The sequence below is a fragment of the Thamnophis elegans genome, chromosome 5 (assembly GCF_009769535.1).
Source record: "Thamnophis elegans isolate rThaEle1 chromosome 5, rThaEle1.pri, whole genome shotgun sequence".
In the NCBI taxonomy this organism is placed as follows: Eukaryota; Metazoa; Chordata; class Lepidosauria; order Squamata; family Colubridae; genus Thamnophis; species Thamnophis elegans.
Window position 1 is genome coordinate 41504366 of NC_045545.1, and position 21784 is coordinate 41526149.

The following is a 21784-nucleotide window of genomic DNA, read 5'->3' on the forward strand; positions in this document are numbered from 1 at the left end:
AATAAATTCATAACGAAAATTTACAAATATTTATTAGAAGTAACATAAGAAGAAGAAAAAGTTAAAGGTTTCATGATAGCATGGGCCAAAAACTTTGGACACCATATAGATCTAGTGGATTGGGAAAGAATTTGGAACACAAATTATAAACTAACATGATCAGTAGCACTCAAAGAAAATATTGTTGGGATTTGCCACCCACGAGATTGGCTAAAATGTACCCAAACATGAATCCCAACTGCTAGAAGTGTAAAAAAATACAAGGGACTTTCTATCATATGGTGAACCTGCCCGAAAACTCAAAAATATTGGACAAAAATTTGAAAATGGGTGCAAGAAATTACAGGAGAACAAATAAAATACAAACCCGAACTCTTTCTGCTGGGAATAATCAAAGGGAAATATACAAAGAAAATTAAGTACATATTAACACATCTGCTGACCAATGCTGGAAACAAAATAATATCCCCTCGGACAAATTAGTGATACAAAAAATTTTGGATTGTAATGAGATGGACAAATTAACACTAAAATTAAAAGACAAAGAAGAGTCGGAATATTATGAAATTTGAAACAATTGGTACAAATGGCTGCAAAACAAGAATAAAATTAATTAAACCGAAAAAGAGAGAGAGAGCTGTGTATAAAGCTTTATAAACATAGAAGGAAATAATATGTACATGTACAGGTATGATGACCTAATAATGTTGATATAATGTCTGTAAGGTGTTGTAGACGGAAAATAATATATTATAATTAATATATAATAATAATTATTATTGAGAAAAATTACTGGTTGAGAAAAATAAGGTCACAATCATAGACATCGCAATACCAGGTGATAGCAGGGTCGCCGAGAAGGAACATGAAAAAATCGCAAAATACCAGGACTTAAAAATTGAAATTCAACGACTATGGCACAAACCAGCAGTAGTAATTGGCACACTGGGTGCTATTCCAAAAGCACTGGAATTACATTTAAAACAGTTAAAAATTGACCAAATCACCATCAGTCAATGCAAAAAGCCGCACTGCTTGGATCTGCACGCATATTACGAAAATACATTACGACGTCCTAGGCCCCTGGGTGGGGCCCGACTAGTAACCAATGCCAAATCCGGCGAAACAACTGGCCGCTGTGATACAATTGTATAATAATAATAATAATAATAATAACAACAACAACAACTCTGCCATTGCCGGTCCCAAGCCCGGATGAGAAAGGAGGAGGGTTGGGGTCAGGTTGGCATCTGGTCCCATAAAAAAAACCCGCCAACCCATACAATATGGTGAAAAAATCGAATAAGAATTCCATACCGCATCGGTCGTCGCGCGGGTTAACAAGGGCCGCGGCGGATGTTGGGGTCCCTGGACATCCATCGACAAGTGGGCTACAAGTGGACCAGCCAACAAAACGACAAAAATATAGTGCAGATGAAAACTGTGCCATAATGGCCTGTTACTACAACTCAGAGCCAGAAAAAAGAGGCTATTTAAAGCGAATGTATGAATTATGGAAACAACAATATCCAGATTCAAATGTTAGTGAACAACGACTAGCAGATCAAAGGCGATTTATTATACGGAATAAAGTGTTTAGTGAAGTTGAACATGAGGAAATTCAGGCAAATTGCAAAACCCAAAAAACAATATCACAAGCAGAAATAACTGATATTCAAGACACAACTAAAGACATTATAGTAGAACTCCCAGAAGAAGCTCTCGGGGAGGAAATAACATCACCACCACTAGAACCAGTTATCACTGAACCAACTGATGAACTAACTCAAAAACAAAAAGAATTGAAGGATAAGATCATGGAGCATTTTCTGCTTAATGAGGAAAGGCAACGTTTACCATCACTAAAAACTGTGCCTAAGAAAACTTTGGCCCCTATCATGAAAATGGTTAATGCAGTGTTTTCAACAATTGAACCGGGATCCATCTTGGAAACAAACCAGTTACCGTAATGTACAGTGCAGCTGTAATAGTCACTAATGAACTAGGCATTAAAATTAAAGTACCTAGTCACACAACAGAAAAAGCATCAAAGCCAAAGTGGAAAATCCGTTTAGAACAAAAAATCAAAAAATTAAGGGCAGATGCTAGTAACTTAAAGAACATGCATGAGCAACGGCTTAAAAACAACAAAATCATAGATCGGCTAATCAGAAGATATAGATTGGATACAAGAAACATCAATGAAGCTGTAGAGATTGTAAAACAGCAGATAACAGCAACAGCTAGAAAAATTGAAAGATATGAGGCACGAATCATCCAATATAAACAAAATCAGCAATTTCGATCAGACCAACGGCGTTTTTATCAAAGTCTTAATGTGAATGGTGACACCAAAAATGAAAAACCAGAAAAACAGGCCACAGTTGAATTCTGGAAAGAATTGTGGGAAAATGCAAAGGACTACAACAAAGAAGCAAAGTGGATACATGACTTTGAGAAAAGCATTGGCAACAAACAAATGCAAGTATTAGAAATAACAACTGAGGTGGTCAAAAATCGAGTTAAAAAGGTAAAGAATTGGACATCACCTGGAAAGGACCAATTACATGGTTTCTGGCTCAAATATCTGACCAGTTTACATGCAATATTGGCCAGGCAACTGAATGAAATTTTACAAAAGGGCCAAATTGATGAATGGTTGACAACTGGAAAAACATACTTGATTCAGAAAGATGCAACTAAAGGAACAACACCTGAAAACTACAGACCAATAACATGCTTGCCAACAACCTTCAAATTACTCACAGGCATTATTGCAGATAACATGATGGATTATTTGGAAACAAACAACAACTTGCCAGTAGAGCAAAAAGGCAACAAAAGAAGGAGCAGGGGCACAAAAGATCAGCTTCTAATTGATAAAATGATATTAGAAAATTGTAAGAACAGAAAAACGAACTTGAATATGGTCTGGATTGATTACAAAAAGGCATTTGACTCACTGCCACATAGTTGGATCATAAAATGCTTAGAAACAACTGGCATTAGCAAAAATATTACATCCTTTACTGAAAAGGCGATGAAACATGGAGAACTGAGTTGGCAGTAGGGAATGAGATCTACGGAATGGTTAATATCAAGCGAGGAATTTTCCAGGGTGATTCACTTTCACCTCTTCTCTTCATCATCGCAATGATCCCACTATCAGTAATCTTAAAAAAAATGAAATTAGGCTACCAAACAGCCAAAGAAGCTGAAAAAATTTCGCATTTACTATATATGGATGATTTGAAATTCTATGGAAAGTCAGAAATAGAAATCCAATCATTGACAAACACAGTCCGAGTATTCAGCACCGATATTTCAATGCAGTTTGGCATGGAAAAATGCGCCACTGTATCCATAAAAAGGGGCAAAATCACTGCATGTGAGGGAATTGAAATGCCCAATGGCCAATTAATTAAATGCAAAGAAAATGAAGCCTACAAATACTTAGGCATTCTGCAGTTGGATAACATCAAGCATGGAGAAGTAAAAACTATTGTCAGGCGAGAGTACACCAACAGAGTTAGGAAAATTTTGAAATCTAAATTGAATGGTGGAAATACAATCAAGGCCATAAATACCTGGGCAATACCAGTTATAAGATACACAGCTGGTATAGTTAACTGGACACAAGCTGATTTGGACCTTTTGGACCGAAAAACCAGGAAACTAATGACAATGCACTACAGTTTACATCCACGTGGTGATACTGATAGACTATATCTGCCCCGAAAATCAGGTGGCAGAGGATTATTACAAGTGAAGCAAACAGTTGAAGAAAAACATGCACTGGCTGATTATTTAAAAGAAAGTCAAGAACATCTATTAATCTAAGTAAAGAACAAAAATCTACTGAAGGCCCAACAGACGAAACAAGAATACAGAAAAGATGTGATAAAATCAAGAATGGAGAGTTGGCAGAACAAAGCACTGCATGGCCAATTTCTGGAAAAAATAAAAGATAAAGTGGACAGTGAACAAACTTGGTTATGGTTAACAACAGGTACATTAAAGAAAGAAACAGAGTCACTAATCCTGGCTGCGCAAGAACAAGCTATCCGCACAAATGCCATTAAGGCCAAAATCGAAAAATCCTCTGATGATGCCAAATGCAGACTTTGCAAAGAAGCTGATGAAACTGTTGATCACATACTCAGCTGCTGTAAAAAAATCGTGCAGACTGATTATAAATTGCGGCAGAATTCAGTAGCACAAATAATCCATGGGAATTTGTGCAAAAATTATAATATTAAAACAGCAACAAACTGGTGGGAACATCAGCCTGAAAAAGTCACCGAAAATCAGATGGTCAAGATCTTGTGGGATTTCCGTATACAAACTGACAAAATACTGGCACATAATACACCAGACATCACACTGGTTGAGAAAAATAAGGTTACAATCATAGACATCGCAATACCAGGTGATAGCAGGGTCGCAGAGAAGGAACATGAAAAAATCGCAAGATACCAGGACTTAAAAATCGAAATTCAACGACTATGGCACAAACCAGCAGTGATAATTCCAGTGGTAATTGGCACACTGGGTGCTATACCAAAAGCACTGGAATTACATTTAAAACAGTTAAAAATTGACGAAATCACCATCAGTCAAATGCAAAAAGCTGCACTGCTTGGAACTGCACGCATATTATGAAAATACGTTACGACGTCCTAGGCCCCTGGGTGGGGCCCGACTAGTAACCAATGCCAAATCTGGTGAAACAACTGGCCGCTGTGATACAATTGTACAATAACAACAACAATAACAACAATAGTAATAATAAAAATCACAAAGTACTGGGACTTGCAAATTGAAGTTGAGCGACTGTGGAAAAAGAAATCGTGTGTTGTCCCGATTGTAATTGGAACCCTTGGAGCAATACTTAAAGGGCTACCTTGCTATTTTGAAATTTTAAATTTATCAAACTTAAACATTCTGATTCTACAAAAAACCACCCTACTCGGAACAGCTTATATCCTCCGACATTACCTTAACAGTTCCTAGGTCCTTGGTTAGGACTCGAGCTGTTGAGCTATCAACCAGCCCCAAAGGCTGTGAATCTCACCAAAGATTAACCACATATAATAATAAGAAAGAAGTAATTGAAAAGCAAGCTGAAAATTGGAAAAACAAAGCTATGCATAGCCAATATTTGAAAAATATTGAAGGCAAAGCTGACCAAAAGCTAACTTGGAACTGGTTAAGATCAGGAGCACTGAAAAAAGAAACAGAAGGCTTTATTTTGCCAGTTCAAAAACAAGTCTTAGGCACAAACTGCATGAAGGCAAAAATACCACCAACAGCAAATGTCGCCTCTGTAATGAGAAAGATGAGACAGTTGACCACATGATCAGTGGGTGCAGCAAAATTTCACAAACTGACTACCTACAACGCCATGACCGCATTGCTAAGATCATTCACTGGAAATTGTGCCAAAAGTTTGGATCTGAGTACAGCAAAAACCACTGGGAACATCAGGTTCAGAAGGTTTTAGAGAATGAGAAAGGCAAGATCTTGTGGGAATTCAGAATTCAGACTGACAGGCACTTGGCCCACAACACACCTGACATAATAGTTGAAAAGAAAAAAGTATGGTTCATTGACATTGCAACACCTGGAGATGTACGAATTGAAGATAAACGGTAAGAAAAAATCACAAAGTACCGGGACTTGCAAATTGAAGTTGAGCAACTGTGGAAAAAGAAATTGTGTGTTGTCCCGATTGTAATTGGAGCCCTTGGAGCAATACCTAAAGGGCTACCTTGCTATTTGGAAATTTTAAATTTATCAGACTTAAACATTCTGATTTTACAAAAAACCACCCTACTCGGAACAGCTTATATCCTCCGACATTACCTTAACAGTTCCTAGGTCCTTGGTTAGGACTCGAGCTGTTGAGCTACCAACCAGCCCCAAGGGCTGTGAATCTCACCAAAGATTAACCACATAATAATAATAATAAATTTAAATTTATCAGACTTGAACATTCTGATTCTACAAACAACCACCCTAACTTGGAACAGCTTATATCCTCTGATGTTACCTTAACAGTACCAGTACTTAGGTCCTTGGTTAGGACTCGAGCTGTTGAGCTACCAACCAGGCCCAAAAGCTGTTAATCTCACCAAAGATTAACGACATAATAATAATAAAAAAGAACAGCAGTGTCAAACTCGATTTCATTGAGGGCCGCATCAAGAGTGTGTTTGACCTCAGGGGTCTTGATGGGCGTGGCCAGGGTGGGCATGGCCAGCTCAATGTCACTCGTGTCAGGGGTGCCTGTGGTGGCCCAAAAGCTCTGTCAGTGAAAACGGGCTCCCAAACTCTGTTTTCGGCTGCAACAACTTCCTGCAACCCTGTGCTGGCAAAAACAGAGCTTGGGAGGGCTGCCCGTGGCCCTCCTGAGTTCAATTTTCACTAGCAGAGGCATCATGCGCCAGTCCTTTGCTGTTTCAGGACGGCTCTGCGGGACAGATATAAGCATTCCGTGGGCCGGATCCAGGCCCTGAGTTTGACACCCCTGCTATAGAGGGCAGGGGTGAGGGGGAAGAGCTATCAATGATTTAGGAGACCCAGCTCTGAAGAACTGCAATAAATAATTATATTTGAAAAATTGATTGGAAGTGTTGAATGACCTAGTTGGACAATTGGTCAAAATTCTTCTCTGACATTGGATATAATGCTGCAGGTTCCCAGTCTACGTGCAATGTAGTATTTGACACTAGCACTATATTATTGATAATGTTTTCTTTTCTACTCCTTTAGAGCAGTTTTTCTTTCTGCTACCAGTAGTTACAAAATACCATAGTCATGCATGAAGGTCAAAATTCAATTCAGATGACAGACAAACTCAGTATAACATTAAATGTGTAAATGATAGACATTAGGTTTCTAAAATGGAAATATCAACAGATAAGGAATGCAGATGATTTGGGGGATTAAATAGTTTTTGAGAATAATTTAATTCTATAACCCTAATAATGATTAATCTCCTAAATACTTTTTCAGTTTTTAAGATATCAAATTTGTCCTAAATGCTACAGACTATATATGTGCTGTTGTGGAAGCAAGGAACTATTCTTTGAAATATCTGGCTTTTTAAGTAGGCAGGTTTCTGAAACTGTGCTAGTTAAAGCCTACAATTCTTACAATCCAACTAACTTGGTTGGATTTCCATCTCAACTGCACAAACTCTTGTGTGTTTGTTTTATAAAAAAACTAAGTGTTATTTATGGATAGATGCCAAATGTTGCCAAATTACATCTTCCGGCATCCTCGTAATTGGCTGGGATTGTGAGAATTTGTGATTCAGCATCTGGTCTCTACATGTTATGTATCCATATTTTAGAGAAAAGGATGAACTGAATAGATGATATATAAAGATATAGAAAATATATATATATGAACATATTGTAGATATAGATACATGGATACTGTATAGAGATCTAGAGATCTATGATAATAGAATTAATTTTTCATATTCTAGTAGTTTGAATACTCAAAGGGAATTTCAGAAAGATATTATTTTGCAGCAATTTCAAAAGGGAATTATGCTTCAATTAACTCAATGCATGGCTCTAACATACTGCAATAAAGAAAAAAATACCATAATACCTTGTTGAAGGAAAACATTCTTATGAAGACCAAAGACTTCTAGTATTTTAAAATTAATGTAAATTGGATCACTGAGATGATTTATCATTCTGCTGAATTACAGAAGGGAAGAAATTATTTTCTTTCCATGAAATTCAGACAGGAAAGATTTTAATTGTGTGAGAAAATAATTATCCTGATACTTAAAATAGTCTTTCTTAAACAACAGATGTTGAAATAAGCCTACCATAGCTTTCACAGATAAGCTCTTTGAATTTCCTGCCAGATTTTGCCACTAACTGAAGAAGTTTTACAGACTCCATTTTGTCTTCCTCTTTCAGTTGTTTCAGCCCAAGTATTTCCAATAATGTGAGGATACCACCAATTTCTAGGAATTCAAGAAGATACCTCTGGCTGCAAAAATTTAAAGAACAAAACAAAAGGCTTTATGGCAATTCTGTGTGTGCGCGCATGGCATGCATGTCTGTAAAAAGAATACTATTTAATACCACTTCACTTAGTCCTAGAGATGTTGATGCCTTCTTAGAAAACTGTCATCATTCTCAATGTTTTTCTTTTTCTTTTTTGTGATGACATACAAGTTAGCAATACTTTTAACACAGAAAATTAGAAATTTCAATTTCCATTTAACATGTAGCAATTTGCATCCCCTCCAGACAAACTAAAGAGGATAGTGGTTCAGGTTTCATCAAAAGGCTTTCAAGGGTTATTTCTGGAATTGCTTCTGTCTATAATATGCAATTATACTGCATTATTTCAAATATGGTAAAATCTGCAAGTGTATTATAAAAGATTATATAACATTTCTCCAATCTGGGATAGGCTACTATTCAGGCAGTGTACACTTGATGATACCAAAGAATATTTAAAACAGTAATCATATTTTATTTTCAAGAACTTGTAAATAAACAAATGTCTTCAGAAAGCAAAGTGCCGAAAAGAGAGATTCATCAAACAAGAAAATAGAGAAGCATACCAACAGAACTTCCTATACAGTTAGTCCTTGACTTAGAACCATTCATTTGGTGACCATTTGAAGTTACAACAGCACTGGAAAAAGTGAGGTATGACCATTTTTAACACTGATGATTGTTGCAGCATTCCTGTGGTCATGTGATCAAAATTTGGACACTTAGCAACTGGCATTTATTTATGGATGCAAGTGTCCCAGAGTCATGACCACCTTTTGCGCTCTCCTGGCAAGCAAAGTCAATGATTCAATTAACAACTATGCTACTAACTTAACAATTGTTAACTGATTCACTTAACGATTGTAGAAAGAAATATTATAAAATGGGGCAACATTCAATGTACAACTATTTTGCTTAGTAACAGAAATTTTGGGCTCCTAAGTCAAAAACTATTTGTATATCATTTGATACCACAAGAACATAAAGAACATTCCTTCTTTCAACAACATAGAAGACTAAAAATTGTAAGATTCCTCCGACTCCTGAAAATGGTACATTTACTTACCCACTTGCAGCTGAAAGGAAGATACCAATTGATTTTAACTGTTTTTCCAGGCATGTTCCATACATATAGCTATTATGACTTAGTTAAGGTTTTTATTTTAATATATTCTGAATAAACCTTAGCTGAATTTATTTTTCCTTATCCTCTTTGCTCTTTTTAAAGCCATTTACAAAAATTCTGTGTATGGGCTTAACAAACTATATTTATGTTATAATAAATGTACTAGATTTAATAAACTATCAAACAGGCTATTTATTTTGTCATGAAACAATAAAAATAGTGAATTTTCAGAATTTGTTTCTGTATCTGTTGTGGCCTGCAGAGCTGGCAGCAGAGTCAAACAGCGAGGAGGTTGGGGAGGAACATGAGCCAGTCCTAGGGGATGAGGAAAGCTCAGATGTGGGCTCTATGTTGGAGGCAGAGAGGGAGCTATACAGCAGTGAGGCAGAGGAATAGTTGGTGCCTGTTCCCAGTGTGCACATGCGCAGAGCTGCCAGAAGACAAGAACAACTAAGAAAGGAGAGTCAACTTAGGAGTAAAGCCACACTTTGGAGGTGATTGGCCCCTCCCATAAGAAACAAAAGAGCAGCAAACAGGGAGTTCGCCCTCCTGGGTTTGGAAACTAGTTACTTGGCAGCTCTCCAAATGAGATAAGGTTCGTGTTGATAAACATTTCTATGAAAGACTGTTTGCTAAACCTTGCTGACTTGTGAATGAAAGGAATTCACAGTTGTGTAAATAAAAAGGGTTTTGTTGGGACCAAGACTTTGCTTCTTGCTTTTTAAGGAAGCCTGGGTCAGAACAGTATCTGAGACTACATCTTTCAAAACTGTACTTCTTGGTGTAATTAAATAGTGTATAGCCCTAGTAATTTCAACATTGTTTCACAGTATTTCCTTGTTCTACCTGACCATCAATTCTCCAAATGGATACGTTAGCCGGAGCCAGGCAGTTATTCGTGCCAGAAACAAACTGGCTCCCTGAGAGAATTCTTTCTCAAGTTCTGGACCAGTCTTGCCTTGGTTAGCAAGAATGAAATTTTGAAGAATATGTTTTCGAGTAACTTTGTTAGCACTATCCCATTCTTGTAGGAAAGTTATTAATCTACTGATTGCTGCTTGCTCCTTTATAGAAGTCATGTCCGGTATGGTTTTTCTAGTGAGAAAAGAAAAAGAGAGATTAAAACTTTATTAGGTTAATATTTTATATTCTGTAAGCCGCCTTGAGTTGCCATGGGCAAATAGGTAGCAATAAATAAATAAATAAATAAATAAATAAATAAATAAATAAATAAATAAATGTTTGCAACCTCAGAAAATGCTCAGACATTCTATCTAGTTTGATGACTTAAAACAGACAAGAAGTCCTTTCTAAGTTTCATCATATACAGCTTTGCAAAATAACTACATACTTTCATATTTTTGAAAGAACTTGCTCACATATTTTTAATTTGATAACTTTATTCCTAATATGTCATCTTCCTTCATCTCTGATAAGAACATCTGCCAATAAAAAAATATTCTTTTGTGAATGAGTTTAAACATTGGCAAACTTGTAGAAAAATTCATTTTCTTTTTTATAAGTTAAACAAAGATGACATTAAGATCCAAATTAGCTAACTTTCTCCGATTAGCTTTCCTAATCTGCCCATTGAAGAATATTAATTATACCTTAATTGTAGCCAATTTATTATCTCAATTTTGACATTTCCTCAAATGGTCTTAAAAATCCAACAAATTATTTGGATTATCTCCTGGTTCAGGATTTTGAACAGCAATGAAAATGGCAGTTGGACTTACCTGAACTGCATGTTTAGAAGAAAAGTATGGGAGGAGTAACCAATGGGTATTAACCCAGCCCTCTTGCCTAGGAGACTGAGGTAATCTTTTGAGGCCACACCTATGGTCCTCCTCTGACCTCCCCAGATTAACCGATGGATCGTAGCAGAGCACCTGAAAGGAAGGACAGACAAGAACAGCACAACACACATCCTTCCTATCTGCTATAGCTTGACCCTGGAACTCACTCAGGCCCCCTAGGTGCTGGGCGCCCTACATCGGGGGGGGGGGAGTGACTCCTCCCACACCTTTCTTCTAAACATGCAGTTCAGGTAAGTCCAACTGCCAGTTTCCGAAGTGAAGGTGTGGGAGGAGTAACCAATGGGACATACCAAAGCTAGATGTCCTGGGAGGGATTAGATGGGCCTGAGCCCCCCGGAGAGTCCAGGACTCCCTGCAATACCCTCCTGCCAAAGCAGCATCCGCGGAGGCGTAAGCGTCTAGCCGGTAATGCCTAATGAAAGGTGAGGGAGAAGACCAGGCGGCAGCCCGGCAGATCTCCTCTATGGGTGCCTGGGTGGACCAGGCTGCTGAGGTGGCCGCACTTCTGGTGGAGTGCGCTGTGATGCCCTCTGCGACCTAGAGTCCCCATGCCCCGTAGGCCTAAGAAATGGCCGCTCTAATCCACCTGCTGATGGTGGCCAGAGAGACCTTGGCCCCCCGGGTGGATGGCTGGCAGGACACGAAAAGGGCCTCCAAACGCCTAAAGGGAGCAGTATATGCGCAAGGCTCAGGTATATGCGCAAGGCTCAGGTATATGCGCAAGTCTCTTCTGACGTCGAATTTGTGCCAGGATCTCTCTCTCTCCCTGGAGGTTTGGGGACAGAAATCCGGCAGAACTATCTCTAGGGCCCTGTGAAACAGGGAGTTAACCTTGGGCATGAATGCAGGGTCCAATCTGAGGATGACCCGGTTCTCTAGGAAGGTGCAGAGGTCCGACCTGCTGGAGAGAGCGTTGCTCTCAGACATTCTCCTGGCTGAGGTGATGGCAACCAGGAAAACGACCTTAAGGGTCAGAAACTGAAGGGAAACCTCCCTCAATGGTTCAAACGGTGCCTCCGTCAAGGCTTGGAGGACCGTGGGTAGGTCCCAGGTGGGAAGTCGATGGACCTCTGAGGGTTTCAGATTCGCCGCCCCTTTGAGGAAATGCCTTAGTACCGGATGTTGGGACAAGGGGGGAGCATTCATCCCCCCCGAACCATAGAGAGGGCGGAGACCTGTCTTCTAAGGGTGCTGGTGGCCAGACCCTTCTCGTGTCCCTCCTGGAGGAAATCCAGAACCTGTGGGACAGAGGCCAAAGCTGGGCGGAGACCTTTAGCTCGGCACCAGTCCACGAAGGTCACCCAGGAGGCGTTGTAAATGCGAGTGGTGGACTGTCTCCTGGACGCCTCCACTGTCCTGATGATGGATCCCTGGGGCTCTGGGCCTGGCATCCCTGTTCCTAGCTGCCTCCGCCATTTACTCACAGTTTTTTGGTGCCACCAACCTCCTCTTTGCTCAGCTGGCCTTTAAAGGTGGGGGTGGATTCAATCTTCTGACCCTGAATCCTCTTTCTTCTTTCTTCTGCTGCTAGTCTGCGGCCTGGATTGCCGGCAGGCACCGCTCCAGAGCACTCCCCGGATCACCGGCGGAGTAGATCCTGGATGAAGCCTCTTCCGGCTTCACTGGTGCCTCCTGAGCGCTTTCGGCGTCCGTAGGAGAATGCCGATCACGCGCTCACCCATGTGCTCTTCAAGATGGCGGCGGCAAGATGGAGACCGCTGACCTGCGGTCCGAGCCTCCTCCTGGAGCTGTGGCACAATGGGGCGATCTCCAAGGGATCCCCGGGCCTTGCAGGTCTTCGTCGGCCCCCTCAGAAGCCGCACGGTCGCTGCTGATGCCTCCGCGATGCGGAGGCTTCCTCCCCCTTAACGCAACCATCTGGTCACTTGGGGTGCGCGCACACGCTGGCAAGCAGCAAGGCTTGTATCCAGCAGCGCAGAGCACGGCAGAGGAGAGGTGGAATTGAAGAAGCTGTAAGGTAAAATCCTGTAGATAAGCGATCCTGTAAGAAAAATACTCCTGAATCTTTGAAGTGAAGGGAGAGTCACAGTAACGTTCCTTTCAGGCCGGAGACTGAGGTTAATCTGGGGAGATCAGAGGAGGACCATAGGTGTGGCCTCAAAAGATTACCTCAGTCTCCTAGGCAAGAGGGCTGGGTTAATACCCATTGGTTACTCCTCCCACACCTTCACTTTGGAAACCTACCATATTGTTTCTTTCTGATATTTAACAGAAATATTTCAAGACCAGAATCCAAGCCAACTTTCAATTACATAGTTTTAGATTTACTAGCCAATAGCCTGATTCAAGATGTTGGCAGACTTGGTGAAGTGATTCAGAATGGTTAATTAAAATAGATCCAAAGCAAACTCCCTACACAGCCATTTTGGCAGTAATATTATTATTTTTCCACTAATCTCCTTTACTAAAGATTATTCACAGCTCTGGTTTCTTCATGCTTCCCTTTTATCTTATATCTTAATATTTTCATAATTTTGCAGCATTTTTTCAATCCCAAACTAAAACATTTTCACACCTTGCAGCTTGATAATAAATGCATATTTAACAAGAACACTGAACCATTTATTTATGTTCTAAACATGGGACAAAAACTCACATTTAATTCTTACACAAGAATGTTGATATAACAGTTAGAAAAAAACTACAATTGGGGCAACATTAAATCTATGTAAATAATTTATAAAATCTTCAAAACCAAACCAGTCCTGACAAAAGCACAGAAATCCATTACAAAATTAGGAAACTGATCTGTAGGAGCAGGGTGGGTTGCTGATGGTTTTACTACTGGTTCGTAACCCTGTTCAATGTAAATTGTTCTTCGCCCATGCGGAGAACAATTCACAGTGAACTGCGCATGCGCAGTCACTAAAAACCAAAATGGTGGCGGTGGCAAGGGAACCGGTTCGGAGACTTGGCAGGCCTGAGTCGCTGCCGGTTCTGCGACCCAGGCCTGAATTCCATTACTGGTTCAGCTGAACCAGGAGCAACCCTACTCTGTGTAAGAGCTTTTGTCTATGGCAGAGTATCTACATGGAGAAAAAAAGTTCAGAATAAATCAGTTTTTTCAGAGTTGTGACTGAAAATGCATTAGCCATAACTAATATTTGTGCTGACAAGAGAACAAAATGTAAAGTTCAATCATTTCATTTACAGAAAATTTCTGAACTGTTACTTATAGCTAATACTTATATTTAAAAAATACAAATTTTATTAAGCCATACTTATTTAATTTATAGTACAATTTGGTATATGTACTATATGTCCTCAAAGTTACTATGAAGAACTTTAAAACCTAAAACAAGCCCCTATTCATATAATGGATTTCCCTTTTTTGTTGTAAACAGAGAATTCTGTCACTATTTTAAAAAGAGAATAAAGTTATTCAACATAAGGATAAACAATCAGAAGATAAAAAAGTAGTAGATTCTAGGTATAGAATCTATTCTAAAGAAATCTACTCCAAACTGAAATAAATATATTATAAATATTTATAAGAGCTCTAAAAGTATCAATTTAAGACTCCATTATTATTGATAATAATTAATACCACATAATACATAATATGTAGTTAGAGTTCAACTTCCACTTCTTCCACTAAAGAGATTGGAAAGTGAAATTTAATTCCTTTCTATCTTTTAACTTTCACGGCCCTTATGTCTGCCTTCAGACAGTTAGTGAAGGAACGGTTTTGGAGAGGCAATAGAATCATTTAATAATGATAGAAAAGAAATAACGAATAAATAAAGTCCCTTTGCACAAGATAGATTTCTCCTGATTCTACACTGGATTTCACCCACACTGTGAATAGGAAACCAAATGATGAGAAATAGTATATTCTGAACAAAATGATCAAATAATCATAAATTCAGTATGATAATTTTAGCCTTTGGGAACTCCAAGCCAATAGGTTAAATTGGTTAATTATTGCATATGTCAGACTGTATCAGCCAGTGCTATGGACCATTTTCTTCTTACTAGATTTGGTTTTTTTAATGACATCCAACTAGCTGAAAAATATATTGTTCATCTTAATGCTTAACAGTCATAATTTCAGAACCTTAGGAAATAGAAACCAGCAATTCTATTAATTTTAATTAGGCTGTCTTCCCAGAAACAGCTCTAGCAAATTTAATAAAATGTTACCCTATTGCTTAAATCCCTCCATTAACTACATTTTCTAATTTAGCTAACAAGAAATGAGATATGGAGACTATAGCCAGAGTAAGATAACAGTACTGTAGGCTATTTTCTTATACAATTCTCTTTTCATAGCACATCTACTATTTATTTTTAGATAAATAACATTTCGGAACTACACTTCTATATATTACCGGACTATAACCTGAATTCATTAGATCTCTTTTTCAAACTTTTCTGTATAATTCTCCAAATATTATTATTTGTAGTTATTTGAATAATGTCTAAAATATATTGATTCTTGAAGGCTGCCTATTTATTCCACATGACAATTAACATAAACATTACTTTTTTATATTCAGCTGAGACTTGGGATATTTTTTGTCTTACTAAAGCAGTGTTTCCCAAAGTGTGGTACGCGTACCCCCAGGGGTATGGGAAGAGTTTGGTGGGGGTATGTGTTGTATCCGGTTTTAACAGAAAAAGTCCTGAAATACATCTTGCCTTTTTCAACTTCATATTTATGCGAAGTTGCTTTTTCTGCATTTGTAGACATTAAGTTGAAAAAAAGGAACAGACTATTGGACGAGGAACCGCATCTCAGATTAAAATTAACAACCAGGGAACCAAATTATGATGATCTGTCATCTCAACATAAACAATTTCATCCTTCTCATTGAATCAAATAAATGTTCTTTATAATATAACTTTCATTTATTTTGCATATGTACCAATAAATAAATAAATAAATATATTTTGATTTTTATTAAAGCATATGTTTTTTATGAGGGGTACTCAGCATTACGAAAATTATAGAAGGGGTACACATATGTCAAAAGTTTGGGAAACACTGTACTAAAGTATTAAGTTGGTTAAAAGAATCAAGTAGTCTTTCCATTAATACCATAATTAAACTTGAAAATTGGAGGTATTATATAACTCTTAAAGGCAAGAAGCTCTAAAATATAACTTTCAGTTGGTGATCAGTATCCTTTTGTTTGTCATCTTTTCTTGATTATTAATTTCTGGCAACCATGCCAAATGATTCAACTGCGAAAAATATTATACACAACTGTTTAGCACGTTGTCCTAATTGATCTATCCATGATATATTTATTCATGTTTGGGTTCTTATTTTGTCCAAATAAACCCTTTTGCTAGATGTTTAATGGAATCTAACAATTTAAAATTTACACAATACCATTGGGGGGAAAAACTAAGAAATCCAAGAACTGGTTTGGTTGCACAAACATCTCTCTGATAAACTGAAAGACAAAAAGGATAAGTACAAAAAATGGAAATATGATAAAATTCATCTCACTTCAATGTTCTGCAAGAAAAAATAGCTATTCCAAACATATGCATTTATTTTAATTATGTATAATATGGATCAAACATTTCTGTTTCATCTTTTTAAACTCAAGAATATGCAACAGCCTTAAATACTGTTGGCAACCACACATTTTTTTTAATGTAGTTTATTCTTTGAAAACTAATTGGCTGCTTCAGGTCTTATTTGTTCAAGTTGACTTGAGCCTTAACAATGCAACAACATTTTAGATAATTGAGCCCAGAGGGCAAGGATTACAGCACAATACATCCTTAGAAAAGCTGAGTACTACCAGCAAAAAAGAGCAATTTAGATTTAACTTTACTAATCTATTAACTAGAATGCTCATTGAGAGCAACAGCTAGAAACAGTTAACAATTGTTAACAGAAAACTACAGCAATGAACAGTTTGTGGCTTTATAGATATATTTTCCTGGAAACAATATACAGATAGTCCTCGACTTACAACAGTTCACTTAGTGAACATTCGAAATTACAATGGGACTGAAAAAAGTGACTTATGCTTGTTTTTCACACTTATCACCATTGAAGCATCCCCATGATCATGTGATTTACAAATACAAATACAATAGCAGAGTTGGAAGGGACCTTGGAGGTCTTCTAGTCCAACCCCCTGCCTAGGCAGGAAACCCTATACTGTTTCAGACAAATGGCTATCCAACAACTTCTTAAAGACTTCCAGTCTTGGGACATTCACAACTTCTGGAGGCAAGTTGTTCCATTGATTGATTGTTCTAACTGTCAGGAAATTTCTCCTCAGTTCTAACTTGCTTGTCTCCTTTATTAGTTTTCACCCATTGCTTCTTGTTCTACTCTCAGGTGCCTTGGAGAATAGTTTGACTCCCTCTTCTTTGTGGCAACTCCTGAGATATTGGAACACTGCTATCATGTCTCCTCTAGTCCTTCTGTTCATTAAACTAGACATACCCAGTTCCTGCAACCGTGCCTCATATGTTCTTGCCTCCAGTCCCCTAATCCTCTTTGTTGCTCTTCACTGCGCTCTTTCTAGAGTCTTCACATCTTTTTTACATCGTGGTGACCAAAACTGAATCAAGGAATTATAAAGTGGTATTAACACTTCACGTGATCTTGATTCTATCCCTCTGTTTATGTAGCCTAGAACTGTGTTGGCTTTTTTGGCAGCTGCTGCACACTGCTGGCTCGTATTTAAATGGTTGTCCACTAGGACTCCAAGATCCCTCTCACAGTTACTACTATTGAGCAAGATACCACCTATACTGTATATTGCTCAATATTTCAGATACACTGAAATACCTGTGCATTTTGTTTTTCTTGCCAAAATGGTTTTCACTATTGAATTTCATTTTATTAGATAGTGCCCAATGTTCAAGTTTGTCAAGATCCTTCTGTATCTTAAGCCTATGTTCTGGAGTGTTGGCTATTCCTGCCAGCTTAGTGTCATCTGCAAATTTGATGAGTTCCCCATTTATTCCCTCATCCAAATCATTGATGAAGATGTTGAAGAGTACTGGGCCTAAAACAGAGCCTTGGGGTACTCCACTGCATACTTCCCACCATGTAGATGCAGTTCCATTGAGGACTACACAGTCAGTCAGCCAGTTACAAATCCATCTGGTGGTGATTCTGTCTAACCACATTCTTCTACTTTATCTAGTAGTAGGTTATTGTCTACCTTATCAAATGCCTTACTGAAGTCCAAGTAAACTATATCGACGGCATTCCTCTGGTCCACTAATTTTGTCACTTTGTTGAAAAATGCCATAAGATTAGTCTGGCATGATCTGTTATTGACAAACCCATGTTGGCTTTTGGCTATTACTTTGTTTACTTCTAGGTGTTCGCTAATTCGTTGCTTATCTTTTCCAGAATCTTTCCTGGTATTGTGGTCAGGCTGATAAGTCTGTAGTTTCCTGGATCTATTTTTTTTCCTTTTTTGAACCACATCAACTCTTTTCCAGTCCTCTGGCAGTTCCCTGGTGCTCCAGGATCTCTGGCAGATATAGTTTAGTGGTTCTGAGATCTCGTCTGCCAGTTCCTTCAGAACACTGGGGTGTAATCCATTCGGTCCTGGTGATTTGAACTCATCTAGGATAGACAGGTACTCACTTATCATTTTCTTCTCTATTTCAACTTGTGTTCCTAATCTGATTTTTGTGGTGCTGTTTTTGATAGGTTGGACTGTTTTATCCCTTTGTGTAAAGACAGATGCAAAAAATGAGTTAAATAGTTCTGCTTTCTCTGTTGCTTGTCACCTTCTTGCCACTTTCTCCCAGCAATGCACCAATTGTTTCCTTAACCTTTTTCTTGTTTTTAACATGTTGGAAGCTTTTTTTATTTTTTACTTTTGTGGCAAGCCTTTCTTCATTGAGCCTTAGCTTTCCTCACTTCATCTTTACAGGCTGGGGCTATTTGCTGATATTCTGCCTTAGTTATGTCCCCCTCTTTCCACTTTTTATATTTACCTTTTTTGTCTTTCAATTTGTCAGAGAGTTCTTTATGCAGCCATGCTGGTTTCTTTTGGGAGCTGTTATTTTTCTTCTTCATTGGTATTGTGCTAGACTGGGCTTTTGTAATCTCATTTTTCAAAATTTCCCAAGCTTCTTGAGTTGTTTTCCCCTTGAGGAGTCTCATCCATGGAATTCTTCCCAAGCTCTCTCTAAGTTTATTGAAATTAGCTCTGTTAAAGTCCAAGACTCTAGTTTGACTTTGTTCTACTACTTGTGTTTGCATAATGTTGAATTCCAATATTGCATGGTCACTTGCCCCCAGGGTTCCTGTGGCTTCAACACCTTCTATCATTTCCTCTGTTAGTGAAGTTCAATATGGCTGATCCCCTTGTTCCCTTCTCTACTTTTTGGGAAACAAAGTTGTCTGCTAGGTTTGTTAGGAACCTGTTGGATCTTCCACTTGGTGCAGTTTGTTTCCCAGTTGATGTCAGGGTAGTTAAAATCCCCCATTACTATTGTGATGTGCTTCCTACATACCTTAGTTAGCTGACTAGCAAAAAGTTCATCTACTTCCTCTGATTGGTTGGATGGCCTGTAGTGGAGACCTATGGCAATGTCATTCTCTCCTCCCCCGGCAATCTTTAATATTGACCCAAATGCATTCAAGATAGTTCTCATCATTGTTGTGTTCTATTTCTGTAGAGATGTAGTTATTTCTTATATATAGTGCAACTCCACCTCCTCTTTTATTTGGTCTATTTCTTTTAAATAATTTAAATCCTTCTAGCTGTATGTTCCATTTGTGGGTTTCATCCCACCAAGTTTTTGTAATGGCAACAATATCATATTTGCCCTCATTTACTTGAATTTCTAATTCACTGTTTATTCCTCATACTCTGTGCATTGGTGTATAGACATTTGAGTCAATTTTGATTGACCCTGTGTTTACTGTCTACATAACCTGTGTTATGCCTGACTTGCCCCTATTTTCTTGCCACTTGTATGATTCATGCACATGGTATGGCACTCACTATTAAATGCTTGGTTTTGCTTGACAGCAGGACTGATAATCTTACCCGCACAAACATCTATGTTATATGCACTGATAACCCTGTGAATTTTAGATTGCTGGGGACAGAAATGTTCTGTATCAATTAATTCTCTGTCCCTGCTGTTCAGTTTAAATGTTTATCCAGAAAATCTGTGAATTTAATGCCAAGTAACTCAGTCCCTTTCTTGGATGGGTGCAAACCATCTCTTTTGTACAGTTTTTCATTGGACCAGCTGCAGACATCATGACTAATAAAACCAAAGCTTTCCTTTTTACACCACTCCTTTAGCCACACATTAAACTTACATTCATATGCTTGATAACTGACTCACATTTACGATGGTTGCAGTGTCCTGGGGTCATGCGATCATCTTTTGCAATCTTCTGACAAGGAAAGTAAATGGGGGGGACCAGATTCACTTAACAACTGTGTTACTAATTTAACAACAGCAATGATTCACTTAGCAAATGTGGGAAGAAAACTCGTAAAATGGAGCAAAACTCACTTAATAAATTTCATGTTTAACAACATAAATTTTGGGGTCAATTTTGGTCGTATGTTGAGGACTACCTGTATAAAAGCTTTACTGCTGCCTTCTGCCCTTTATTTATCAATCTATTGACTTCTCAGTGTTCTGCATCTCTGAAATTTTTTGAAAACCCTTCTGCATGTCAAATCAAGAGCAGCCCTTTTAGCATTTTGAGCTACAATTGTCTTTGTGCTCTTTATCACTTAGCTGGATTTCTTGTACAATAAGGAAAACAACAACAATATTCACAGGTTGTTGTTTTTTTTGCTAAACCTTGGGCGGAAAACTGACCCCAGCTGTCTAACAGTAAGCCCCTTCTTGCCTTCATGTCTGGGAATTATTCTACCATGCAGTTGTTAGGGGCACAGTACACTGTTAAGAAGAGGTTGGACTGCCATTTGTCAGAGGTGGTGTAGGTAGGGTTGCCTGCTTGGGCGGGGGGGGGGGGGTTGGACTAGATCACCTACAGCAGGGGTCTCCAACCTCGGCAACTTTAAGCCTGGCGGACTTCAACTCCCAAATACCCCAGCCGACTGGCTGGAGAATTCTGGGAGTAAGTCCGCCAGGCTTAAAGTTGCTAAGGTTGGAGACCCCTCATCTACAGTACAGGATCCCTTCCGTTAATCTGTTTTTAAAAAAACTACTGTGTTTTTTTTTGTGGGTGTGCGTGCGCGGGCGGGCGTACGCACACACACACACACAGTAAAAGTGCAAAAACAAAACCTCGTTTTCAAGGGAGCAACACTTGCAATTTTCATTCTCTTTTGCTCCTCTTCCCTTCTTTCTTCCTCAGAGATCAGCCGTGAAGTGCAAAAAATATAACCTTACTGTAAAAGCTTCCTTACTGTAAAAGCTCCCATTGCTTCAGAGCCGCCTAAACAGCCTCCCCAAAGCTCGCTCGGCTTCAGGCTATTGTAGACGGCATCCAGTGCTCTCCAGTCCGCATCCCCCCCCCGCCGTCTCTTTCCGTCTTCCGCTTTTGAGGACCCCTAGTTTTACTATCGTCTCGCTTCGCTTTTCCTCAGATAAAAGTTCCCCGTACCACGCATATATATCCCCGGCGTATATAGTAAAGTATCCAAGCCTCGGCTGCGCACTTTTTCCGGTCGGGATGCCCTTCGGGGGCAACGACGTATCCGAGCGGCCTCAAGCCGCTATTCTTCTTGCGGGGGGTGGGGGTGGCGAGCGGGGACTCGGTTGCTAGGGCCGCGAAGTTGCTAAGGGAGAACGCGGTAGAATTGTCGCGCGCGCTCGGCCATCCTTCCTGTTTGGGTGGACAAAAAAGT

At 38.9% G+C, this 21784-nt stretch overlaps 1 protein-coding gene across 4 annotated transcripts in view; it reads right to left on the minus strand.

Annotated features, from left to right (window-relative positions):
* ARMH1 (armadillo like helical domain containing 1) overlaps positions 1-21777 on the minus strand; it is a 35488-nt gene extending 13711 nt beyond the window's left edge. For 2 of the 4 annotated variants that reach the window (XM_032218793.1, XM_032218791.1), the window contains exons 1-4: positions 21344-21684; positions 10033-10254; positions 9100-9168; positions 7850-8016 (exon numbers count right to left, since the gene is read on the minus strand). In XM_032218793.1, coding sequence (XP_032074684.1) covers positions 7850-8016; positions 9100-9168; positions 10033-10238 — 442 coding nt within the window. In that variant the 5' untranslated portion in view covers positions 10239-10254; positions 21344-21684. Of the gene's footprint in view, positions 1-7849; positions 8017-9099; positions 9169-10032; positions 10255-21343 lie in introns of all 4 variants that reach the window. The other 2 variants (XM_032218794.1, XM_032218792.1) reach the window with 2 other exon arrangements.
* Between the last annotated feature and the right edge of the window lie 7 nt (positions 21778-21784).